At 41.8% G+C, this 25,202-nt stretch overlaps 4 protein-coding genes and 1 long non-coding RNA gene across 5 annotated transcripts; all 5 read left to right on the top strand.

Moving 5' to 3' along the window:
* Window positions 1–287: 287 nt before the first annotated feature.
* Window positions 288–2,263, top strand: LOC146978089 (major histocompatibility complex class I-related protein 1-like). Its single transcript, XM_085790565.1, has 4 exons — window positions 288–336; window positions 860–1,126; window positions 1,546–1,824; window positions 1,911–2,263. Exons 1-4 carry the CDS (start codon window positions 288–290, stop codon window positions 2,261–2,263), a joined length of 948 nt encoding a protein of 315 aa, XP_085646691.1.
* An 835-nt stretch (window positions 2,264–3,098) lies between these two features.
* LOC146978087 (major histocompatibility complex class I-related protein 1-like) lies at window positions 3,099–15,816 on the top strand. The gene is made up of 3 exons (XM_085790564.1): window positions 3,099–3,135; window positions 3,361–3,639; window positions 15,404–15,816. The coding sequence occupies exons 1-3, from the start codon at window positions 3,099–3,101 to the stop codon at window positions 15,799–15,801; spliced, it is 714 nt and encodes a 237-aa protein (XP_085646690.1). The 3' UTR covers window positions 15,802–15,816.
* LOC146978088 (major histocompatibility complex class I-related protein 1-like) lies at window positions 9,208–15,271 on the top strand (the record flags this gene model as incomplete). Its single annotated transcript, XM_085790476.1, has 5 exons — window positions 9,208–9,481; window positions 9,780–10,058; window positions 10,130–10,450; window positions 14,202–14,468; window positions 14,979–15,271. Coding segments are annotated over 5 exons (1,434 nt in total), but the record flags the coding sequence as incomplete, so codon positions are not given.
* Window positions 15,817–16,184: 368 nt separating the features above from the next.
* LOC146978086 (uncharacterized) lies at window positions 16,185–17,262 on the top strand. Its single transcript, XR_015037035.1, has 3 exons — window positions 16,185–16,510; window positions 16,646–16,663; window positions 16,757–17,262. It is a non-coding gene; the product is annotated as an uncharacterized LOC146978086 (long non-coding RNA).
* Window positions 17,263–17,988: 726 nt separating this feature from the next.
* Window positions 17,989–24,760, top strand: LOC146978085 (major histocompatibility complex class I-related protein 1-like). Its single transcript, XM_085790803.1, has 3 exons — window positions 17,989–18,233; window positions 18,543–18,821; window positions 24,454–24,760. The coding sequence occupies exons 1-3, from the start codon at window positions 18,110–18,112 to the stop codon at window positions 24,681–24,683; spliced, it is 633 nt and encodes a 210-aa protein (XP_085646929.1). The 5' UTR covers window positions 17,989–18,109; the 3' UTR covers window positions 24,684–24,760.
* The last annotated feature ends 442 nt before the right edge of the window (window positions 24,761–25,202 follow it).

Genomic DNA, 25,202 nt, shown 5'->3' with positions numbered 1-25,202 from the left:
GTTGTTGGCTTTAGCACCTTGACAATAAATCACAACAAAAAGATGTTACGATTTTCCCGCCTACACCACTGACTTCTTTATTTCTCACACTTTGGAGCTGAAACATTTTTTAAAGACCCTGTGAGCTGCACAGGTGTGAATTTTGTGGGCACTGGTGTTGTTCCTTTTGTGCAGCCACATTCAGACCTCTCTCCTCCCCTCGGCTGTCACTGTTTCCTTTCTCTGTCGACATGTGAGCAGCTGTGTGAGTGTGAGGTTTGAACAAGTAGCTCCCATACAACAACATGATGGAAACGATATTTGTGTTGCTCCTCTGCTGTCACGCAGCATCTCCAGGTAAGATCACATTTTATTGTAACTTTTTTTGTTCTAACATCTCAGGAACTTTTACACTGAGGTTGATGCCTCTTTAAACTTTTTATCAGAACTACAACTCAAGGCTGTGCTGCTGAATCTGTGACATCCCTGATGTACAGACCAGAAACGGCAAGCAGCAGCAACAATGCGCAAGTGTGGAGGAAAATTTTAAATAATAAAGAGAAAAGTGATAAGTGTAACATTTAAGAAAAAGGTGCATGCTCCAAATAAAACCAGATTATTGATTTTATAGTATCCACTTCTACAAATGAACTTTTATCACATGCGGTTGCAAATATTTATCATTGTATTGTATCTGTTTAATCATGTGACTCTGCTTTAGAGCAGCTTGTGCTTTAATTTCTGTAACATGGGGCATCGTTTGTGGTAATCTGAGGTGGGGTGCACAAGAAAATGGATGAATGATAATAATTTGTCCAAAAATTCATCTTATTTTGTTATTTTTATGTATTTATTATTTATTTGTCAAAATGTGCTGCAGTGACTCACTCCCTGAAGTTTTTATTCACTGGAGTTTCTGGAATCCAAACCTGGCCGGAGTTTGTTGCTGTGACGATGGTTGATGATGTTGAAGTGATTTACTGTGACAGTAACAGCAGAGGAGCTGAACCCAAACAGGACTGGATGACAAAACTACTGGAAGATGATCCAACACACATGAACACACTCACTGAGGAGTGTCGTGTTGGTCAAAGCTCCTTTAACTCCAGCATGAGGGAGTGGATGCAGCTGTTCAACCACATTGAAGGTAAATTCATGTCTCACTACTAAAATATTTTAATAGTGTGTTGTGCAAACAAATGTAGAGATCACACATATGAACATTGTGTATGTCAATTTGGGATTTGTCATTTCATTCTAGTATGTGAAGGTAAATTCATGTCTCACTGCTGAAATATTTTCTGTTCAAGTTTGTTATGCAAAGAAATCTAGAGATCAAACATGATCATTGTGAATGTTAACGTTTTGTCATTTCATTCTAGTATTTGTTAGTCTGAGTATTTGTCTGTTTCATGTTAAAGTGAATATTTCCAACCCCTATGCTGCAGAATGAGTGATAGAAATCATCGATCATATACTGTTAAAGTTGAGTAACAACATGTTATTTCACATAAACCATTTTCAGTTTGTAGTTGACAGTAGTTTCTGTCTCTGTCTCTGTCTCAGGCGTCCACATTTACCAGAGGATGTTTGGATGTGAATGGGACGATGAGACTCAAGAGGTTTTTGCCTATAACCAGTATGGTTACGATGGAGAAGACTTCTTAGAATTTGATTTAAAGACGGAGACATGGATCGCTCCAGTACGACAGGCCGTCGTCATTAAACAGAGGTGGGACAATGACAGAGCTTCATTAATTCAATTGAAGAACTTCCTTACTCAGGAGTGTCCTGAGAGGCTGAAGAACTATGTGAACTATGGAAGGAGCTCTCTGATGAGAACAGGTAGAGTCACATGACCTGAGGTTGATTTAAACAAATCATTTAACATCACAGTGAATATAGAGTAAAACACATTTGTCTCTCTCCAGTCCCCCCCTCAGTGTCTCTCCTCCAGAAGACTCCCTCCTCTCCAGTCAGCTGCCACGCTACAGGTTTCTACCCTCACAGAGCCCTGATGTTCTGGACCAAAGATGGAGAGGAGCTTCATGAGGACGTGGACCAAGGAGAGATCCTCCCCAACCATGATGGATCCTTCCAGATGAGTGTTGACCTGGACGTCTCATCAGTCAAAGCTGAAGACTGGAGGAGGTACGACTGTGTGTTTCAGCTCTCTGGAATGAAGGACGACATCGTCACCAAACTGGACAAAGCCAAGGTCAGGACCAACTCAGGTAAAGCTGGAATCAGACACATTGGTTTTTTTTACTGGTTTATTTCATGAGATATTCTGCAGGTGAATTTTTTTTGTGCTATGTTGACATTCATTCTTTCCCATGGAATTAATTGTCTTCAATATGGATCATAAACCATCAGCAACACTGTAGCGTGTGTTCATATCATTCTTTATAATGGGCTTTAATGTTAAATCAACTCAGTGAAGTGACATGTGAATGCTCTATAGTTTCCCTGATCAACCAACCAACATGACTCAGAGTGATGTGTTTACTGCTGGTGCGATTTCCTGTGAACTGTGGTGAACACACCGGTTGTTTGATACGTGTTCTTCTGTACCGTGGATAACAAATCGAGAACAGTTTCACCACTTACAGACAGGAAAACACCAAAACTTCATGAGTCTCTAAGGACACAGTTACCACAATTAAACCCCTTAACACGCACTTGCCTATGGGCCATGTTATAGGAAGGAAATTCAGAAAAAAGAGAAAAAAAGATATTAGAGTGTATATACTGTAGGTCTATGGAGTAAATGCACAACCAAACATTTCATTTATAATTTCCCGATTAATGCTGCTTTAAAAAACAACCAGTGAGTCAATTGGAGTTTGCAGAGTATTTATTTATTTATCTATTTATTTATTTGGTGAAAATGTGCTGCAGAGATTCACTCCCTGAAGTTTTTATTCACCGGAGTTTCTGGAATCCAAACCTGGCCAGAGTTTGTTGCCGTGACGACGGTTGATGATGTTGAGGTGATTTACTGGGACAGTAACAGTAGAAGAGTTGAACCCAAACAGGACTGGATGAAACAGGATCCAACACACATGGACACACTCACTGAGGAGTGTCGTGTTGGTCAAAGCTCCTTTAACTCCAACATGAGGGAGTGGATGCAGCTCTTCAACCACACTGAAGGTAAAGGTGTTTTGTCATTTCATTCTTGTACTATTTGTTCAAATAAATAGTTTTTGTGAGTGTTTGTCTGTTTCATGTTGTATGAAAGTAAATGTTTCCAATCTCTACACAGTAGACCGAGTGATTGAAATCATGAACTGGTTAACAAAATTTGAGTAACAACATGCTATTTTTCCTAAAACAGTTCCAGTTTATAGTTGACAGTAGTTTCTGTCTCTGTCTCAGGCGTCCACATTTACCAGAGGGTGTTTGGATGTGAATGGGACGATAAGACTGGAGAGGTTTCTGCCTATAACCGGTATGGTTACGATGGAGAAGACTTCTTAGAATTTGATTTAAAGACACAGACATGGATCACTCCAGTACGACAGGCCGTCGTCATTAAACAGAGGTGGGACAATGACAGAGCTTCATTATTTCAAATGAAGAACTTCCTCACCCAGGAGTGTCCTGAGAGGCTGAAGAACTATGTGAGCTATGGAAGGAGGTCTCTGATGAAAACAGGTAGAGTCACATGACCTATGTAGATTTAAACGAGTCATTTAACATCACAGTGAATATGGTGTTCTCCTTCTCCAGTTCCCCCCTCAGTGTCTCTCCTCCAGATGACTCACTTCTCTCCAGTCAGCTGCCACGCTACAGGTTTCTACCCTCACAGAGCCCTGATGTTCTGGACCAAAGATGGAGAGGAGCTTCATGAGGACGTGGACCAAGGAGAGATCCTCCCCAACCATGATGGATCCTTCCAGATGAGTGTTGACCTGGACGTCTCATCAGTCAAAGCTGAAGACTGGAGGAGGTACGACTGTGTGTTTCAGCTCTCTGGAGTGAAGGACGACATCGTCACCAAACTGGACAAAGCTCAGATCAGGAGCAACTCACCCAAATCAGGTAACGCGGGAATCAGACACATTGGTTGTTTTATTGGTTTATTTTGTCAGATTTTATGCACATATATTTTTATTTCGCTTATTTGTGAGTGTTTTATATTTTTGACATTCATTCTATGACTCTAGGTTCAAGGTTCAAGGTTTTTATTTGTGTCCCCGTAGGCCAATTATTGTTGCAGCAAGTAAAAAGAACACAGATACAAGACACACAATTAAAAAGGGGGGGGGGGGTAAAATACAGTGTGTTGAAACAACAACCGTGGCACGACTAAAAAGCCCATAAATGACCGGAAAAGTGCAATCAGTGCGTATCCTCCATATCTACATCATCATCAACATCACAAGAAACAAGAAACAGAGAACAGAACCACAGAATATCAGTCAAACAGTCAGGTACGACTCCTACCCTGTACAGAATTCAAAAGGGAGATGGCTGTAGGGATCAAGGAATGCTTGTACCTATTACTTTTGATACGAGGAAGTCTGAATCGGGAGCCAGAAGGCAAATCTAATATCAATGAGGTAAACCATCAGCAACACTGCAGCCGTGATATGATTCTTTTGGGCTGTAATCACTGTGCGAAATACCCATCAATATTCGGAGGGGGTCCCTAACTCGCGATTGTTGAGCAATACCGTTATTTTTTTTCTTTTTATACAGTAGGACTATTACAATAAGCCAAGAAAATTAGCCTATAGCATAAAAAGGAGAGGCAAAGTTGTGCACTACAATGCAGAAAGTAATTGACAATAAATAGACGATAAGGGACTGTTCGTTATTTATCATCAGTGCCACCGGAGGGATTCACGGGACTTTTTTTTTTTTTTACATGACCCCCCTGTCGGAGTCAGTAAATTTTAACATGACCCTGCATAAGCCTTATCAAAAGATACATGACCCCCCCCCCCCCCCCCCCCCCAGCCATACGTGACATCGCATCACGTAGCGCGTGACACTACATTATTTCATTTTGACAACCATGTGTGCAACACCTTCTCATCAATCCATGCCATTTATCAGCTGTTATTAAAACCCAACTCATCAATAACAGAATTGCGATTTTGGACCAGCTCACATTACACAACAAGCCATTAACAATTAATCCACACTCAAACCGAAGCAACAATAATGTGAACCGTACTCAACAACAACGTATTATTACAAGTTTTACAACAGATATGACAGACAACTCTCTCTCTCTGTGTGTGTGTGTGTGTGTGTGTGTGTGTGTGTGTGTGTGTGTGTGTGTGTGTGTGTGTGTGCGTGCGTGCGTGCGTGCGTGCGTGCGTGCGCGCGCGTAAGAAAGAGAGGGAAAGAGAGAGAGTAGATAAAACCAGCTAACTGTTAGCTACCGTAGCTCAGGCGTCGGTCTCCCGTCAGGTAAAAGCTGCTGTTTATTCCTCAAATGAAGCTCATTAAGTTGTTGAGCCTCTCTGGTACAGTTATCCATCACTGCTGTTGAATTAGCCGCTAAACTGCTGGACGCGAAAACCGAGGGGGGTGTCTGTGTGTTTACAATTCACGAAAGCAACGTGAACGTACGTGCTGCTCAGACTATGTAGAGTTACGCAATGAGGCAGCGTAGCCTCTGTATGGTACTGAAGTTAAACTCACTCACCCATAAAAGACGTGCTAAGCCACGGGCAAAATCCTTATTGAGTTCTTGGCGAAGCGGTTAGCATCGTCGCCTGCCGTGCGGGAGACTCGGGTTCGAATGCCACTCAGGGCAGACCAGAGCAATATAAAATAACGTTGTGATTTGGGGGCCGTTGCTCTCGTTGTCATCAGCGTTTGCAGCTTAGAAATGTCCCGTTTTTGTTTTGTTTTTATTTTTTGCGGGCATTGCAGTGTCCTCCTAGCCAGGCTAGCGCCGCCTACTGGTTCCGGCAAATTTCATTTGCCTCAACCATGTAGTCAGGACACTAGCAATGCGTTTCGGTTTGCTCCGTCCGCCAGAGCGGACGGACCAATCAGCGAACAGACGGGTAAGTGAAGGCGATGACGTTGAACTCAAGCGCTCAAGATTAACCTATGAGCTTAACCGGTGTATAGCACACGTGACCACCAAGCAGCAGCGATTAGTTGAAGCAAATGTAAGCAACCGCCTCCCGGAAGCAAACGAATCCCTATGGCTCAGGTTCAGACGCTTTTTGAAATGTAATGAAATAAGCGGCTGATGCATCAGGCTAGTGTCCTCCAGACAAAATGTTGAATGACCCCCCCTTGCTGACCTTTTTTTTTTTAGTGGACCCACCCCTCAACAAAGAATATTATGACATGACCCCCCCCCCATTTTCCTCCGGTGGCCCATTCCATAAATAACGAACGGTCCCTAAGTAAAATAAATAAAAGACAATAATTGGCACCACACTGGCGCACTTGAACAATGAATGCCAGGTATAGGAGACTGGCGTGCGATCAGGGCAATGCAGAAACGAATAGACAATAAATAAAATACAATAATTAAAATGAATGAAAGACACCAAACTCGTGCACTCGAATAACAACCAACTGTATAAATCTGGAGATCGGAGACTGACGTGCAATCAGTGCACGAGAACCTCAGCCTGCAACTATGACCGATCATGTATGCCTTATCTAACCACCCATCTAGCATACGTTTAAACACAGCATTGAACACATCCACAAATCACATTCGTATAACAGGCCTCGAGTAGCTATGCTGAAGCAGGCTATAGCCTCTTACCATTACCCCACCTGCTTAGGTGTAAAAAAAAAAAAAAAAAAGAAAGAAAAAGAGAGAGAGAGAGAGAGAAAAAGAAAAAGAAAAGCGGCCAATCACCAGTGCTAGCAGCAGGGGAAGTGGCATCGGCTACGTCTTCAGAGCACTCGGCCTCAACTTCACTTTCTTCGGCAGAGGGTGGGAGAGGAACGGGATCCTCTGTTCTGATAGCGAGTGGGCTCACGGTAGCGACATCAACATCGTCTATCTCTTCATCTCTGAGTGCCACCCTTTTGTGAATCCAAAGTGTGCGAGTGATAAGTTACACTCTGATTTAGCTTTCGCTTGCTAGCCATTGTTATTGTGACTTCTCAACCAGCCTGTCGACGTCTCTTGCGCTGGGCTGGCGCACATGGCTAATTTGCATAATGCACAGGCGACATAGTTCAGATTAATGTTAAACAAATAGGCCTAAATGTTTTGAATTATGAATACTGTATGGTGATCTTAAACGCATTTAATTGACCACAATAAAATTATTATATTATATTATATTATTTAGCCTATTTTTTTGACAAGTTTTAGACCCCCCTCAGATTTTGCTTTTGAGTCTTTCAGGGGGTCTCAAGGGGTTAATCGGGGTCCGACCCCCCCAAACCCCCCCGTATTTCGCACTATGGCTGTAATGTTAAATCCACCCAATGAAGTGACATGTGAATGCTGTAGTTTCCCTGATCAACCAACCAACATGACTCTGAGTGATGTGTTTACTGCTGGTGTGATTTCCTGTGAACTGTGGTGAACACTGTCTTCCTCTGCACGATGACACACGACACTAGAAGTATATCAATCATTTCAAATTACTTATTAAAATTGAAGTATAGAGCCGTCACACTCCTGCATCTCTTCATGCTCCTCTGCCTGTTGCACTGTGCTGCTCCAGACTCCCTCCAGCCCCTGGCTGTGCCTAGAAATTCTGTCCATAAAAATAATCCTGCTCCGATCGTATAGAGACCGTACAGCCCTTAGCAGAGGGCCTCGGACCCCATACTCGCAAAGCACCTCCCACAGAACGCCACGAGGGACAAGGTCAAATGTCTTCTCCAAGTCAGCAAAACACATGTGGACTGGTTGGAAAAACTCCCATGAACCCTCAAGCTCCCTGTGGAGAGTATAGAGCTGGTCCAGCGTTCTGAAACCAGGACTCAAATTCTCCTCTCCAGTACCCTGGAAAATACTTTCCCCAGGAGGCTGAGGAGTGTGATACCCCGATAGTTGGAACACACCCTCTGGTCCCCCTTTTTGAAGAGAGGGACCACCACCCCGGTCTGCCAGTCCAGAGGCACTGTCCCCGACTGCCACGCGATGCTGCAGAGGCGTGTCAGCCACGACAGCCTAACAACATCCAGAGACTTGAGGTACTCAGGGCGGATCTCATCCACCCCCAGTGCCTTGCCACTAAGGAGCTTCCAAACTACCTCAGTGATTTCAGCTTGGGTGATGAATGAATCAACTTCTGTGTCCCCAGCTTCTGCTTCCTCGACGGAAGGCATGCCAGTGGGATTAAGGAGATCCTCAAAGTATTCTTTCCAACGCCCGACAATGTCCCCAGTTGAGGTCAACAGCTCCCCACCTCCATTGTAAAGAGTTTGGTAGAGCACTGCTAACCCCCTTCTGTGGCACTGGATGGTTTACCTAGTCCTCCTCCATGGCTTCCACAAACTTCTCCTAGGCTCTGAGTTTTTGCTTCCACAACTGGCCAAGCTGCCGCACGCTTGGCTTGCCGGTACCCGTCAGCTCCCTCAGGAGTCCCACAAGCCAATGAGGCACAATGGGACTCCTTCTTTATCTTGACGGCATCCCTTACTTCCATTGTCCACCAGCGGGTTCAGGGGTTGCCACCACAAACACACCAGAGACCTTACAGCCACAGCTTCAAGAACATGGTCCACTCTAACTCAATGTCTCCAGCCTCCCGCTGGATCTGGTCGAAGCTCTCCCAAAGGTGGGAGTTGAAGACCTCCTTGACAAACGATTCCGCCAGATGTTCCCAGCAAACCCTCACAATACAGTTGGGTTATGATCGTTAGGGACAAACTGTGACTGGCACAGACATCCAGCAAAAAAACACCACCACGGGGAGGCCATTCCTGCCAATCAAACCCGTTCAGGTACCCCTCCCCCCACCTACGTGGGTGTTGAAGTCCCCGAGCAGAAAGATGGACGAACCATGTTGTTGTTATCTGTTGGTGGCTCCGTGCGCCTATTTTGAGCACCTTGGGAGATAATAAATATCAAAAAACAGATTTTCCTGCCTATGCCACTGACTTTTTTATTCCTCACAGTTTGGAAGTAAAACATAATTTTAAGACCCTGCAAGCTGCACAAGTGTGAATTGTGTGAACACTGGAGATGTTCCTGTCATGCATTTTGATAAATGGAAATCAGTTATTTCAAAAATCTGCATATTTATTTATTTATTTATTTGGTGAAAATGTGTTGCAGTGACTCACTCCCTGAAGTTTTTATTCACTGGAGTTTCTGGAATCCAAACCTGGTCGGAGTTTGTTGCTGTGACGACAGTTGATGATGTTGAGGTGATTCACTGTGGCAGTAACAGCAGAAGAGCTGAACCCAAACAGGACTGGATGACAAAACTACTGGAACAGGATCCAACACAGATGGACACACTCACTGAGGAGTGTCGTGCTGGTCGAAGCTCCTTCAACTCCAACATGAGGGAGTGGATGCAGCTCTTCAACCACACTGAAGGTAAATTCATGTCTCACTGCTGAAATATTTTCTATTCAAGTTTGTTATGCAAATACATTTAGAGATCAAACATGGGAACATTGTGATTGTCAAAGTTTTGTCATTTCATTCTAGAATTTGTTAAAATTCTGAAGTCTGAGTGTTTGTCTGTTTCATGCTGTATAAATATGTTCAATCTCTATGCTGCAGAATGAGTGATTGAAATCAATCATATAGCCTACTGTTAAATATGAGTAAAAACATGTTATTACAGTTTCAGTTCGTAGTTGACAGTTGTCTCTGTCTGTCTCTGTCTCAGGCGTCCACACTTACCAGAGGATGTTTGGATGTGAATGGGACGATGAGACTCAAGAGGTTATCAGCTATAATCAATATGGTTATGATAGAGAAGACTTCATATCATTTGATTTAAAGACAGAGACATGGATCGCTCCAGTACCACAGGCAGTGGTCATTAGACAGAGGTGGAATGAGGACAGAGATTTATTATTCCAGTTGAAGAACTTCCTCATCCAGCAGTGTCCTGAGAGGCTGAAGAACTATGTGAACTATGGAAGGAGGTCTCTGATGAGAACAGGTAGAGTCACATGACCTGATGTAGATTTAAACATCATGAATATGGAGTAAAACACATTTCTCTCTCTCCAGTCCCCCCCTCAGTGTCTCTCCTCCAGAAGACTCCCTCCTCTCCAGTCAGCTGCCACGCTACAGGTTTCTACCCAAACAAAGCTGTGATGTTCTGGAGGAAAGATGGAGATGAGCTTCATGAGGACGTGGACCAAGGAGAGATCCTCCCCAACCATGATGGATCCTTCCAGAAGATCATTTACCTCTTATCAGTCAAAGCTGAAGACTGGGAGAACTGTGAGTGTGTGTTTCAGCTCGATGGAGTGAAGGACGACATCGTTACCAAACTGGACAAAGCTCAGATCAGGACCAACTCAGGTAAACCTGGAATCAGACACATTGGTTGTTTTATTGATTAATTTCATGCTGTGCTGATTTGAGTTTTTGATTGAGTGTTTTATCTTTTTGACATTCATTCATTGCCTCTTACATCACTGAGGTAAACCATCACCATCAGCAACACTACAGCAATGTGTGTTCACTGCAAACATAGCCTATATAATGATCTATAATGGGCTGTAATGCTAAATCCACTCAGTGAAGTGACATGTGAATGCTCTATAGTTTCCCTGATCAACCAACCAACATGACTCTGAGTGATGTGTTTACTGCTGGTTTTATTTCCTGTGAACTGTGGTGAACACACTGGTTGTTTGATATGTGTTCGTCTGTACAGTGGGTAACAAATGGAGCACAGACAGTTTCACCACTTACAGACAGGAAAACAACAAAGCTTTAACAGTCTCAATCTAAATTTAATCCATTAGCATGGACTGAGCTGCTGGGGCCTGGACAGACCAGTGGGCAGAAAATGCATTTCAGGCCCTTTTAAAAGACGCTGGCTGCAGCTGACACAGTCCATTGTCCAATTGAATGTTCACTTCATGTAGAATATTTTCAGCACTTCATCTTCAACCAGTGTGAATAAATATTCTGTTGTTTCAGTTGATCTTTCAGTTCTCTACATCGGTATCCTGAGAGCCGTTGGGATAGTTCTCCTGCTGGCCGGGTGTGTTACTGGAATAATCCTCTGTGCGAGAAAACGGAAGTGAGAATCTATACAACTCTTTTCAGTGACCCACAGATGTTGGCGTTTTGAAAATTTGATACACATAAGGACTAATTTCTGTATTACATTTTTTCATCTTGGACCATCGCCAGGTCCAAACTTTAATGAGAGAAACTTTAGTTCGTAAACAAACACAAAACAAATGCTGCAGCCACAATTGCTAATTATCATGCAACACATTGAATTAATATGGATAAATATGCTAATATTGCTAAATATAAATATTAGCATATGAGCACTGTACTTAGCCAGGAAAGAAAAACTTTCTAACTCCTCTTGTCCTGTACATAGTGTGTTTCTTTTTCTTGTCAATTGATGTAATTTGTGTGTTTAATAAAAACAAAAGGCATTTTACACCAATTAGATTTAAGGGTGTGCTTCAGTACATCACCACTAGATGGCAGCACCACTTTCTCACCATGTTTTGATCTTCAGCTGTAATTTATTCGGTGTGGCTGTGAAGACTTTTATAATAGAAAAAAAATTGTATTTTTTTGTGTGTTTTTTTAACAAGATGTTATCTGTTCTTAACTTTCCATTTTGTTGCATTAAATCTGTAGTTATGGAGGAAGAGAACCACAGACAGACAGACACAGAGTTGTGACTTGTGTTTTAATGAACTGAGTGAAGGAGTGAGTTGATAACGATCACAAAGAAGAAAAGTGAAATCAAACTTGAGCCTCATACTCAACATTGTTGACATTGACCCTGTTGATGTGGATTAAAAACAGAAGCAAGTCAGTCAGTTCTTTTTGAGGAAACAGTTACAGTTTGAACCCTCTGGCCTGTCCAGGACCCAGCAGTAATTAGAAGCAACACGACCTACAGGCCAATCTAGTCAAGTAGGCTACACAAAAACAAAATGTTTTGATTATTGAACGAGTTCATCTGCGCAACTGTAGCTACAGATATTATCATCACTAGTGTCAGGAAAACTATTCTACTGCTGCAAACTTCATTATCATCAGCATTTGATGAGTGCAAAGTTGATCATTTTTGAGGCGAGGACGGATCATATTCACCCAAACAAGCTGAGACAGACAGTGACTTGAACTTCAATCCTTGATCACCTGCAGTGAATCACTCACAGGTGAGCGTCTAAAATATACACTGACTTATTTATCAAAACCAGTAGCCTGTTGTTCGAAACCTATAGGATTAAGCCGGGATATGTTGGTTATCCTGGCTGAATTTAGTCGGTTGTTCGAAAACAAGTTAAATTTATCCTGGTCAAGTTACTATGGTGATTTATTCTCAGCAGCCAGGCTTAGTTGATTCTGTTGTCTTATTTGTGAAGTCAGCAGACACTCTGATCAGAAATAATTGTGTTTCATACAATTATTCCATGTTCTTATGTACATATTGGCCTGATTTTTAAACAAACTAAATACTGTACATTCACAATAATCAAAAAACACAAAACATTATTTTTTCATAATTAGGCCTATTCATGTGCTTCTTGATTTCCAGTTCCAGTTTTCTGAAGGGTTTTTTTTTTTTGTAATTCTCTATCAAGCTCCATATCCTGCAACTTTCTCTTCTCACACTGAATCTTTGCATCTGCCAGCGCTGCCTGCTTCTTCAGATTCAGGGCATACAGATGTCTGACGGTTTGTGAATTCTGTAAAACACATATTAGCACAGTATTGTGGACACTGCATATGTCAGGCAATCCTCACAATTAGCAGGCAGGCTGTCAGGGTGTTCAGCATCTGTGTCCATATGATATTTTCTATGACCACTGGCTTCTCATAAAAAGCAATAGAGCAAAAAGAGCTACAGATTTATTTTTATTCTTTTACAAAATATATAGGCCTCCGAAAATAAGAATAAAGTTAAATGTGTGAGCAGACACCTTCCAAATAATTTATACACCTCATTTGAACATTGTTATCAGCAATTTATTGAAGCACCAGACTGCTTAATGTTCTTATATTTAATTCATTTTCACCAGTTGCACTTTTGGCCGCTTGTATTTGTGCTGTATGAACTTTACTTTAGAAATGTGTGCAATGAATCAACTTCCACTGCTCATCATTAAGGGGAAAGTGCACAATTGTTTGTGAAAGGAGTTTAGTTATGACGGATTATAGTTTTGGATTACTTTCACATTCAATCAGTCAGCAGTTCTCTCTGCTCAGCGGAGGTGTTTCCTTTTTTTTTCTTCTTTTTTTTGTAAAAGAGGTGTGTCACTTTACGTCAGGATTAAGATCCGCTGTTCATTGGAGGAAAGTACGCCAGACCTTATCGGTGAATCTGTGGTCAATCTCTGTGGTCGACTGAAGAAAACTGTGGCTGCGCACTGACTGGAAGTGACAAAGCCGCTCCTCCTCAGCCTGTTTCGGAGTGCAAACAACCAATTAAACCAGGGTAGATATATGAGACTGTCTAACCTGGCCTTTCCTGGATTTCTTTATTCTACTTTCGAACAACAGTCCCCGGGAATCATCTGTGATATAAACAAGGAAAACCAACTGGTTCTTGTCGGTACTTAAGGCGAGCTCAGTCTGTCAGAGCAACATGGAGAAGCTCCTGATACTGCTGCTCTTCTGCCACGTAGCACCCGCAGGTAACATCATCATATACATAATGTATATTGTTTGTTGGTAAGGATGTAATAAGATCCATAATCTGTTATCTTTTTTAGACACAAGCTAGACGTTCACGTGTGCCAGCCCTCAGATGAACTGAATAAACATGCAAACTCCACCCAGAAAGGTTCCAGGCCAAGGAACCAAGGGGCTGACCACTGTCTCACTGTGCAGCCCAGTGTTACAGTAATTCATTTATTGGTTATTTAGCTCGTTAACAAACTAATCTGACCAGCCATATGGTGAACACAGGCCACACACCATCATATTATTCCTTAAAATAAACTCATTGTCCAAAAATAAATTATATAAATTATATGTAACCCCAGACCTTAACAACATTTAAACAGGTCAAGACAAAACAAAGTTTATTAATGTGCACACCAGTTCAGGGAATATTAAGGTGCAAATAAAAACCTTGTCTGTTCTACAGTGAAACACACCCTGACATTTTTCTGCACTGTTTCTTCTGGACTCACAAACTTTCCTGAGGCTGTGGCTGTCGCGTTGATTAATGACATTGAGTTTGGCCACTGTGACGACAACACCAACACAGTGGAACCAAAACAGGCCTGGGCAAAAAGAGCACTGGATGATCACCCTGAGCACCTGCAGCGCTACAACAGAGACTGTCTCGAGATTCTGCCTCATTTCAGATTCACGATTCACCAGGTCAAGCAACGTTTCAACAACAGTGGAGGTAGGTACAGTCTCTGTTTAACAGCAACAACATTTTCTGGAGTGATAGTCGAGGGCACCAATGTTACCCTTTGCACTCCTGAGTTACAGGGGCAGTCACTTTCTGGCAAAGCCTTGCCGAAAAGTGACTGCCCCTGTAATAATAATATTTGTTTTCAGCAGAAAAAAGTGGTTTAGAGGTTTAGTTACTACTCTTTAAGTCATCCACTCACCATCTACATTAATATGACCCAACTTTCTACTGTCATCACTGTGACTGTTCAATAATAATGACATTCATAAATTATCACAACATATCAAATTGTGGCAAATACAAATAACAATATATAGACCATAACCAACCAAAATATAAATCATTCATGGCTCCAACAGATACAGCTAGCCTATAAAAATGACTAATTATCTGCTTTTGAATCCTGAGCAGCAGAGGACTGTGAGAATGAGACAGGGTCTAAAACTGATCATCTGACAAGAGGTAACGTCATCTGTCCTTTAACTGTCTCTGTCTCAGGTGTCCACATCTTACAGAGGTTGAGTGGATGTGAATGGGACGATGAGACTGGAGAAGTTACTGGTTTTCATCAGTACGGTTATGATGGAGAAGACTTCATATCATTTGACATGAAGACACAGACGTGGGTCGCTGCCAAACCACAGGCTGTCGTCATCAAACTGAGATGGGATGCTGAGAAAGTAAGAATGAAACGCAACGAGTACTTCTACACTCAGGTTTGTCCTGAGTGGCTGAAGATGTACTTGAACTATGGGAAGAACTTTCTGCTGAGAACAGGTAGAGTCACATGACCTGATGTAGTTTGATGATCACAACAATATTGATATCGACCAATCAGACTGAATCACCACTGTATCATCACTCCTCAGTCTAACATCACCTTGTTTTAAGACCTGAGTTGGTCTGAGTCTCCCTCTCTCCAGTCCGTCCCTCAGTGTCTGTCCTCCAGAAGACTCCCTCCTCTCCAGTCAGCTGCCACGCTACAGGTTTCTACCCTCACAGAGCCCTGATGTTCTGGACCAAAGATGGAGAGGAGCTTCATGAGGACGTGGACCAAGGAGAGATCCTCCCCAACCATGATGGATCCTTCCAGATGAGTGTTGACCTGGACGTCTCATCAGTCAAAGCTGAAGACTGGAGGAGGTACGACTGTGTGTTTCAGCTCTCTGGAGTGAAGGACGACATCGTCACCAAACTGGACAAAGCTCACATCAGGACCAACATGGGTAAGAGAGACATCATCCGGTCTTCTTGTCTCCTGAGCCTCTTTTCCCCCAGGTTCCTTAGTTTCTTTAAGCCAAAGACAAGTATCTTTAGATAGCACTTAGGCAACAGGAAATGAGCAACAGAGAAACTGAAAACTGAAGCTGTCGTTGTGCACTTACTGGAACAAACGATTGCAACAGTTGCCAACGTCTCCTTCTTTTTTTGGACTGCTACAGTCGCCCTTGAACACATCTACCGGCTTGTTTGGTTTGTTATTTAAATTGGCAATAATTAAGGCCTTACTCATAGACTTTTTAGTTTTTGCTTGTGTGGGACATCTGTTTAATACGAGTTGGAGATTATGCCACCACCGCCGCGTCAGCCGGCTCCTCTTACTGGTGGAAAACATTGGCCTGCTAGTATGTTGATTTACATAGGCCTATGTTATGTTCTGCTATGAAGCCAAGACGGCGATCATTGAGGGTGGTGAGTGTCCATCTTTCCACACTCAACTTTTTGACCGTTATGAGTGCAGAATCCAGGTACTTACATCACACTGCATTTTGCCACACTAGTCAATGTGAACGCACTTACTTACTCCAAATAGTTAGTGTGAGTATGGAAGTATTCAAATTGAGACACAACAATGAACGCTTGGTTTTGTTAAGCTGCAACAATGTTGATATAAAGTGTAAATATTATTGTTCTGGCTCCAGTTCCTCCCTCAGAGTTTCCTGTCGGTCCTGTCAGTGGAGCTGTTGTTGTTGTTGTGTTGCTGCTGATTCTCTGCATCTGTGGACTGATGTGGAGGAAGAAGATACAAGGTCAGCAACAATGTTGTTATCCTCCAGTGATAAAGTCAGAATGAACCTGTGACAGTCCTGTCCTTCATATTATGGGCTGTTCTCTGTGAAAGTCACTTACTTTCTTTGACATCATATCTCTTATTTGTATTTCAGGGTTTCAGCTTGTTAACAGTAAGTACAGTATTCTACCTGCTGTCTTTTCTCTCAGCGTATATAATAAGTAAGGGTTTCATCTTCACCCTTTATTTCCTGTTTGTCTTGAAGGACGGTGAGGAGGAGAAGAGGATGCTGCACCAACATCATGTACCTGAAGCAGCTCCAGGATCAGCACTCTGGACAGTGATCAGGAGATTCTGCCATTTTGAAACTCCTCTGCTGTCTTTAAGAAGAAAGAACTGTGACACTATGTTATGAACATTATTAATGTAAAAGTTGTTGCACTGTGATTGGATGATGAAGGATGAAAGAGTCACAGTGTGTACAATTGTGATATTTTCAGCAATATTCAATATGTTTCATGACACTGAGAAAGGAGGAAAAAAACATACAGTATGTTGGTTGTAGTTTTTATGTTTGACCACTAGATGGGGCAGTAGGACAGGAAACGAGCTGCAGGTGCGAGATGGGAAGCAAACAGTTTCTGATGGTTTGGCAGCTTTTTGTTTTTACATACAGTAAAGACATTGAATGGAAACTTACCTGTAAGGAACTGTGTTTGGTGGCTTTAGCACCTTGTGAGACAATAAATCACAACAAAAAGATGTTACTATCTTCCCGCCTACACCACTGACTTCTTTATTTCTCACACTGTGGAGCTGAAACATATTTTAAAGACCCTGTGAGCTGCACAGGTGTGAATTTTGTGGGCACTGGTGTTGTTCCTTTCGTGCAGCCACATTTAGACCTCTCTCCTCCCCTCGGCTGTCACTGTTTCCTTTCTCTGTCGACATGTGAGCAGCTGTGTGAGTGTGAGGTTTGAACAAGTAGCTTCCATACAACATGATGGAAACAATATTTGTGTTGCTCCTCTGCTGTCACGCAGCATCTCCAGGTAAGATCACATTTTATTGTAACTTTTTTTGTTTTAACATCTCAGGAACTTTTACACTGAAGTCGATGCCTCTTTAGACCTTTTATCAAAACTACAACTCAAGGCTGTGCTGCTGAATCTGTGACATCCCTGATGTACAGACCAGAAAAGGTGCATGCTTCAAATAAAACCAGATTATTGATCTTATAGTAACCACTTCTACAAATGAACTTTTATCACATGCAGTTGCAGGTATCTGTTTAATCATGTGACTGCTTTAGAGCAACTTGTGCATTAATTTCTATAACAATGGGGTATCATTTATTTAATCTGAGGTAGGGTACACAAGAAAATGGATGAATGATAATAATTTGTTCAAAAATTCATCTTATTTTGTTATTTCTGTTTATGTATGTATTATTCATTTGTGAAAATGTGTTTCAGTGACTCACTCCCTGAAGTTTTTATTCACTGGAGTTTCTGGAATCCAAACCTGGCCGGAGTTTGTTGCTGTGACGACGGTTGATGATGTTGAGGTGATTTACTGTGACAGTAACAGCAGAGGAGCTGAACTCAAACAGGACTGGATGACAAAACTACTGGAAGAGGATCCAACACACATGGACACACTCACTGAGGAGTGTCGTGTTGGTCGAAGCTCCTTTAACTCCAACATGAGGGAGTGGATGCAGCTCTTCAACCACACTGAAGGTAAATTCATGTCTCACTGCTGAAATATTTTCTGTTCAAGTTTTTTATGCAAAAGAATATAGAGATCAAACATGGGAACATTAATGTGTTTTTCAATTTTTGTTTTGTCATTTCATTCTATTCGTTAAAATTCTGAGTCTGTTTCATGTTGTATAAAAGTGAATATTTCCAACCTCTTTGCTATAGAATTAGTGATTGAAATCATCAGTCATGTACTGTTAAACTTGAGTAGCCTAACAACATGTTATTTCACATTAAACAGTTTCAGTTTGTTGTTGACAGTAGTTTCTGTCTCTGTCTCTGTCTCAGGCGTCCACATTTACCAGAGGATGTTTGGATGTGAATGGGACGATTGGACTCAAGAGGTTTCTGTCAACAACCAGTATGGTTACGATGGAGAAGACTTCATAGTATTTGATTTGAAGACACAAACATGGATCGCACCAAAACCACAGGCCGTCGTCATTAAACGGGGATGGGACGAGGACAGAGTTTCATTATCTCAATTGCAGAACTTCCTCACCCAGCTGTGTCCTGAGAGACTGAAGAACTATGTGAACTATGGAAGGAGCTCTCTGATGAGAACAGGTAGAGTCACATGACCTGATGTAGATTTAAACAAGTCATTTAACATCACAGTGAATATGGAGTAAAACACATTTCTCCCTCTCCAGTCCGTCCCTCAGTGTCTCTCCTCCAGAAGACTCCCTCCTCTCCAGTCAGCTGCCACGCTACAGGTTTCTACCCAAACAAAGCTGTGATGTTCTGGAGGAAAAATGGAGAGGAGCTTCATGAGGACGTGGACCAAGGAGAGATCCTCCCCAACCATGATGGATCCTTCCAGATGAGTGTTGACCTGGACGTCTCATCAGTCAAAGCTGAAGACTGGAGGAGGTACGACTGTGTGTTTCAGTTCTCTGGAGTGAAGGACGACATCGTCCCAAACTGGACAAAGCTCACATCAGGACCAACTCAGGTAAAGCTGGAATCAGACACATTGGTTGTTTTATTGATTAATTTCATCAGATGTTCTGAACGTGAATCTTTGTTGTGCTGATTTGTGAGTGTTTAATATTTTTTACATTGTTCACTGCTACTGTGAGCATATATGATGATCTATAATGGGCTGTATCCTCTCAGTGAAGTGACATTTGAATGCTCTATAGTTTCCCTGATCAACCAACCAACATGACCCTCAGTGGTGTGTTTACTGCTGGTTTGATTTCCTGTGAACTGTGGTTAACACACTGGTTGTTTGATATGCGGGAACATCTGTTTGTCTGTACAGTGGGTAACAAATCGAGAACAGTTTCACCACTTACAGACAGAAAAACTCCAAAGCTTCAACAGTCTCTCTCACCTCTGCTAGTGTGGTTTAGTCTATGTGTGGTTGTGTGAGGTCGTCATGCAAACTCAGTAGATTTGGAATATAAATTAGCAAATAAACCTGTAATATAACTGAATCAATGTGTCAACCAGTTGTGATGAGCAGCAGGGAGCACTGGTGCAGAAAACAAAATGCATTTCTGACCCTTTTAAAAGACGCTAGTTGACACAGTCCATCAGCTGCTTGAATGTTCACTTCATGAAGAATATTTTCAGCACTTCATCTTCAATGAATACATATTCTGTTGTTTCAGTTGATCTTTCAGTTCTCTACATTGCTATCCTGAAAGTCGCTGGGATAGGTCTCCTGCTGGCAGGGTGCATTACTGGAATAATCTACCGCACGAGAAAATGGAAGTGAGAACCAACTCTTTTACTCTTTTCAGTGACCCACAGATGTTGCCGTTAACAGATGCTTGGGACTCATTTCTGTATTACATTTTTTCATCTTGCACTTTTATAATAAAAAAAAGTTGTATTTTTTGTGTGATTTTCACTTCATTATGAAAATGTTTGACCAATGAACTTCTTCTGTTTTCAGTTCATCTCCCTGCACCTCGTAAGTACAACTAGTTTTTCCTCTACTGCCTCTGAACACATGAACGTTACAGTGGGTTAAAGAGCTTTAACTAAACTGTCCAGACAGGAAGTTCAGTGTGTGATGATGAGTGGACTAACAACATTTGTGACTTTTACAGCTCCTGGTGACTCTGAACTCACTGAGAACCTGAATCCAACCTGAAGCTCTGGGATTATTTTCTGTAACCAGTCTGAGTGTGTTACGGCCTCCTCTCTCCTTCCTCTGCTCCTCTCTCCCCGCTCCGCTCCTGTGTTTCTCTCTCCCCGTTCCAGTGCTGCTGCGTGTCCAGGTGTTCGAGACCAGCAATCACCACACAGTGCTGGGGGCGGCGTCATGGCTTTAAGAGGGGACCGGTGCAAACTAGAGCACTGGAATAAGAGAGTAACAATACCACCATTGACTCTTGTGGTAAGGGTTTTGCGCCCCGAGTGGCAGGATGTGGGTATTGCAAAAGAGCCCAGAAAACCCATTCACTCCAATGTATGTGTGTTGCCGGCAGCGTGCTTGTAAATTGATGAAAACGGACGTGTTTTTGTTTTTAGGTGTCTTGGTCTTGGTCATATCAAATTACACTTATAATTTGTTTATTATAAAATGTAGATTGAAACATTCAGAAAACTGTTTGTTTGTTTTTTACTAGCCTATGTGTTAATTTTTATCTGTAAGGGGTTCTCAATGATGCTATCAACAGGTGAGCTAGAAATGTCCTTAAAGGGATAGTTCAACATTTTGGCAAATTGGCCCATTGCCATAATCCCTATAGTCATAGCAGTAGGTTTGTTACCTGGCTAAGGGAAGGGAGGGAGGGAAACCAAGAAATTCCCTTAGCCTCCGTAGCGTAGCTCTGAGCAGCCTGCTGCTCCGCCCCGCTGTTCTAAAAATAGCTTGCACCGACAATTAAAGGTAACGAACCTACTGCTATGACTATAGGGATTATGGCAATGGGCCAATTTGCCAAAATGTTGAACTATCCCTTTAAATTAGCACTTGCTCATTCACCAACAATGCAGAGTTGTCAGTTCTTGGGCACTTTTGCAATACCCATATTCCGCCATCAGGAGGCGCTTCCATTGGACCAATGCGTGTCGTTACTCTTCTTTGTAGTCAGTCTCTCTCGCTCTCTCTGGATGTAGTCCTGTGTCTGGCTGCGTGCTGCACTCGGTTGCGGTGGGCCAGGGTCAGGTTCAATATTGATACCGTTGGTGCACACATTTGAGGATTTACACATTGTATTAGTTCACTAAGTACAGTGGGAGGCTGTCATTCTGTATTTTGGTTTGGATAACTTAGCCTTGTCTGCAGAGCTCTCTTTCATTGTCTTCTGTTCTTTTATTGCCTTTGACCGTTTTGCTCAGAGAGGTTAGTTAGTTAACCCTTTTGGTTATATTCTTTTCTTTACGTTGACAGCTCCCTCCTGGTCCCCGCCTATAGTGCTACCCTTTGTTCATTCTTTTGTTGAAGAACTTGTTACAATAAACGTCAATTGACTAACACCAATTACATCTGGCTATTTTATGTACGTCCTTTTCCCACGCACGAGCTGGGACGTAACACTGTGTCATATGTATATTTAGGTCTGTACACAAATGTGAAATAAATATATCACACTTCTATAACCAATCCGTCTTTAGACTGAGGTAGAATCACCCACCTAATTAAACACACTGTCAATCAGCTTCACTGAGTTCATCACAGTTGTTTCTGTGTGAAGTTCAGTGTGAGCCTCTGTTTCCTGTTTCTATACCTGCATCAACTTAAACTCTGTCTCGGGAGCAGATTGTTGGGAGGGAAAATAAAGTGGTGTTTTAGAATTTTCATGTCTAAACGTAAATTCCTGTGTTTAGATGTAAGAAAAAAAACATCCTGTGCTGCATATTTATTTCCCTTTAGAAAGCATCAAGATTTTTAAAATCCCACGGATATGGATGGATGAATGACTTGCATTGAAACGTTATATGAATCAGTTTATAGATGTGAAAATGTGATGGATATCCTTCATTGTTTGGCAGGAAGTGACTGACACTGATTTTGCTCGCTGAGGACAGTAGGGTACATCGCTAGATGTGTTGTTAGTTGTTTTTGACAAAATCGCCGAGAGGATTTGGAAAGTCGACACCCGACTGATTTAGGGAGAAAGTCGCCAAGTTGGCAACACAAAGTGAAAACTGGCTGCAGGGCAGGAGGGTGGCACCATAGGCATGTCAGGACAACGATTCCACATTCCAGTTTTTTTTTTTTTTTCTTTCAACGAAGCAGCAGCAAAACAGACTTGATTAATTTAATCAACTGATCTCAGTCTACAGGCAGTTGATTGGTCAGACTGTGTTCTGCTGCTTGTTGGAACAAGAACCTGCAGTCACACGGCCCTTTGTGAAATAGTTTAGACATGCCTATAGTGTAACCATGTGCTGAGCTCAAACACTTCAACCTCCCTTCTGAGGACACAGTGATGTTAGAAAAACAAAATGGATACATTACTTTTGTTTCTTCTTCTCTGTCTCAGTTCATCAGCAGGTAGGATCACATTTAAATATTTATTCAGCTCTTCACTTTACTTTCTGCTTAGCTTTGGATTTTACTCACTGCTGCATGATTTGGTTTCACTTTTATCTCCACTGGATTTTCAACTGAATCTGACTGAATAAATCACATTCATGAGGAGTGAACACTGCAAAAACTCAAAATCTTTCCAATATTTGTCTTATTTCAAAAAAAGAAAGAAAAAAAAGAATTATACTCATATAATAAGACTCTTATAAATTAGCTTGTTTTCAAGACACTTTTTTACTTCTTTCAAGCATATTTTCATTTAAAATTAATAGAAAAATCTGATAGTAGAGCAAGTTTTTCTTTCTTAATACAAGCAGAAAGAAAAACTTGCTTTCACTGGCAGATTTTTCTACTTATTTCAAGTGAAAATTTGTTTGAAACAAGTGAAAATTATCTAAAAACAAGTTAATTTTTAGACGATGAGTCTTATTTTAAGTAGAAAGAGATTGTTCTGTAGAAATTTGACAAGAAATAACACAAATGATCTTGGAAAGATTTTGAGGTTTTGCAGTGAAGGTTTAAATTTATAATAAAAACACTTGTTTTTCTACAAACCTCCAAAACCTTGTCTGTTCTACAGGGAAACACAGCCTGAAGTTTTTCTCTACTATGTCTTCTGGAGTCACAAACCTCCCTGAGTTTGAGGCTCTTGGATTAATTGATGACGTTGAGGCCGGATACTGTGACACCAACACAAACACACTGGAACCAAAACAGACCTGGTCGAAAAGAATATTGGATGAGAACCCTGAACATCAGCAGTGGTACAACATGGAGTGTTTTGGGACTCTGCCTCGTTTAAGATCCAGGATTCAACAGCTCAAGCAGAGTTTTAACCACAGTGGAGGTAGGTACAGTCTGTATTATGTTATATTTAATGTTTTTTTGCTGCTGAACAATGTTAACCAACTGATTCAGTGTCAGTGACTCTTCAAAGTGAAACAAATGTGTTTCATCACTGATGTTGTTGAGACCTCAGGAAATAAACTGTTACTGAGAAACTGAGGTTGGGCCTAATAATATATAAACCATTACAAACTAAAATATAAACCACAAACCAAGTCCTCTGATTATTCATGGCTCCTCCAGATATATATATGTATACATACACACACACCGACTACAGTTGAAAATTTGCCTTTGGCTAACACTGGCACCTTTACAGTTATGTTTATTAATGTGCACTGTCCTCCCTAAATAAATAAATAAAATAAATAATCACTCATTATCTGTTTTTGAATACTGAGCAGCAGATGACTGTGAGAAAGGTCTAAAACTCATCATCTGACCAGAGGAGACATCATCTGTCTCTGTCTCTATCTCAGGTGTCCACATCTTACAGAGGTTGGGTGGATGCGAATGGGACGATGAGACTGGAAAAATTAATGGTTTTCTTCAGTTTGGTTATGATGGAGAAGACTTCATATCACTGGACATGAAGACACAGATGTGGACGGCTCTGAAACCAGAGGCTGACGTCATCAAACTGAGTTGGGATGCTGAGAAAGGGAGAATAAGACACAATGAGAACTTCTTAACTCAGATTTGTCCTGAGTGGCTGAAGACGTACTTGAACTATGGGAAGAACTTTCTGCTGAGAACAGGTAGAATCACATGATGTAGTTTGATGATCACAATATTATTGATATCGACCAATCAGACTGAATCACCACTGTATCATAACTCCTCGTCTCCTCTCTCCAGTCCGTCCCTCAGTGTGTCTCCTCCAGAAGACTCCCTCCTCTCCAGTCAGCTGCCACGCTACAGGTTTCTACCCTCACAGAGCCCTGATGTTCTGGACCAAAGATGGAGAGGAGCTTCATGAGGACGTGGACCAAGGAGAGATCCTCCCCAACCATGATGGATCCTTCCAGATGAGTGTTGACCTGGACGTCTCATCAGTCAAAGCTGAAGACTGGAGGAGGTACGACTGAGTGTTTCAGCTCTCTGGAGTGAAGGACGACATCGTCACCAAACTGGACAAAGCTCACATCAGGACCAACATGGGAAACATTGGAATCAGAGATAATCAAGGTGATAAACACATTTTACAAACACAAAAATCACATTACACAACAAAAAAGGAGACCTCAAAGAAATAATCTACAACATAAATCACATTACCTTAGGATACCTAAAAGAAAACGATGTGTTCAGCTCTTCAGTTTCATTATAGCCTAGAAAATCCTGCACATCTGTTGTGTCTCTTCCTGGTCTGCAGCGCCTCACTGTGGAGAAAAGCTCAAAGTGCAAAGAGTGAAAAGACTCACTGACAATCTGTAAAGCTTCTGTTATGTTTAATTCATGTTTCTGTCAGAAATCTGATGAGGTGATAAGTGGATGAATGTGACACATGATGAACACATGAGTCTCTGCTCTAACCTGCTTCACCTGCACATTGTGTGATGATGGTTTTGTTTCTTTGTGTTTTGTTGAACAGAGAAGTCCAGTGA

Source organism: Trachurus japonicus, chromosome 11, assembly GCF_045865225.1.
Source record: "Trachurus japonicus isolate A0001 chromosome 11, Traja_1.0".
NCBI classification, from domain to species: domain Eukaryota; kingdom Metazoa; phylum Chordata; class Actinopteri; order Carangiformes; family Carangidae; genus Trachurus; species Trachurus japonicus.
This window is presented reverse-complemented; position numbering and strand designations above follow the sequence as displayed.

Excerpts from the sequence above, each read along its gene's own strand:
- LOC146978087 (XM_085790564.1), top strand. The coding sequence starts at position 3,099 with ATGAGGGAGTGGATGCAGCTCTTCAACCACACTGAAG. Across the intron at positions 3,136-3,360 it reads GCTCTTCAACCACACTGAAG|GCGTCCACATTTACCAGAGG; the intron begins GTAAAGGTGTTT and ends TCTCTGTCTCAG. Across the intron at positions 3,640-15,403 it reads GAGGTCTCTGATGAAAACAG|TCCGTCCCTCAGTGTCTGTC; the intron begins GTAGAGTCACAT and ends CCCTCTCTCCAG.
- LOC146978085 (XM_085790803.1), top strand. The coding sequence starts at position 18,110 with ATGACAAAACTACTGGAAGAGGATCCAACACACATGGACACACTCACT. Across the intron at positions 18,234-18,542 it reads GCTCTTCAACCACACTGAAG|GCGTCCACATTTACCAGAGG; the intron begins GTAAATTCATGT and ends TCTCTGTCTCAG. Across the intron at positions 18,822-24,453 it reads GAGCTCTCTGATGAGAACAG|TCCGTCCCTCAGTGTGTCTC; the intron begins GTAGAGTCACAT and ends TCCTCTCTCCAG.
- LOC146978089 (XM_085790565.1), top strand. The coding sequence starts at position 288 with ATGGAAACGATATTTGTGTTGCTCCTCTGCTGTCACGCAGCATCTCCA. Across the intron at positions 1,127-1,545 it reads GCTGTTCAACCACATTGAAG|GCGTCCACATTTACCAGAGG; the intron begins GTAAATTCATGT and ends TCTCTGTCTCAG. Across the intron at positions 1,825-1,910 it reads GAGCTCTCTGATGAGAACAG|TCCCCCCCTCAGTGTCTCTC; the intron begins GTAGAGTCACAT and ends GTCTCTCTCCAG.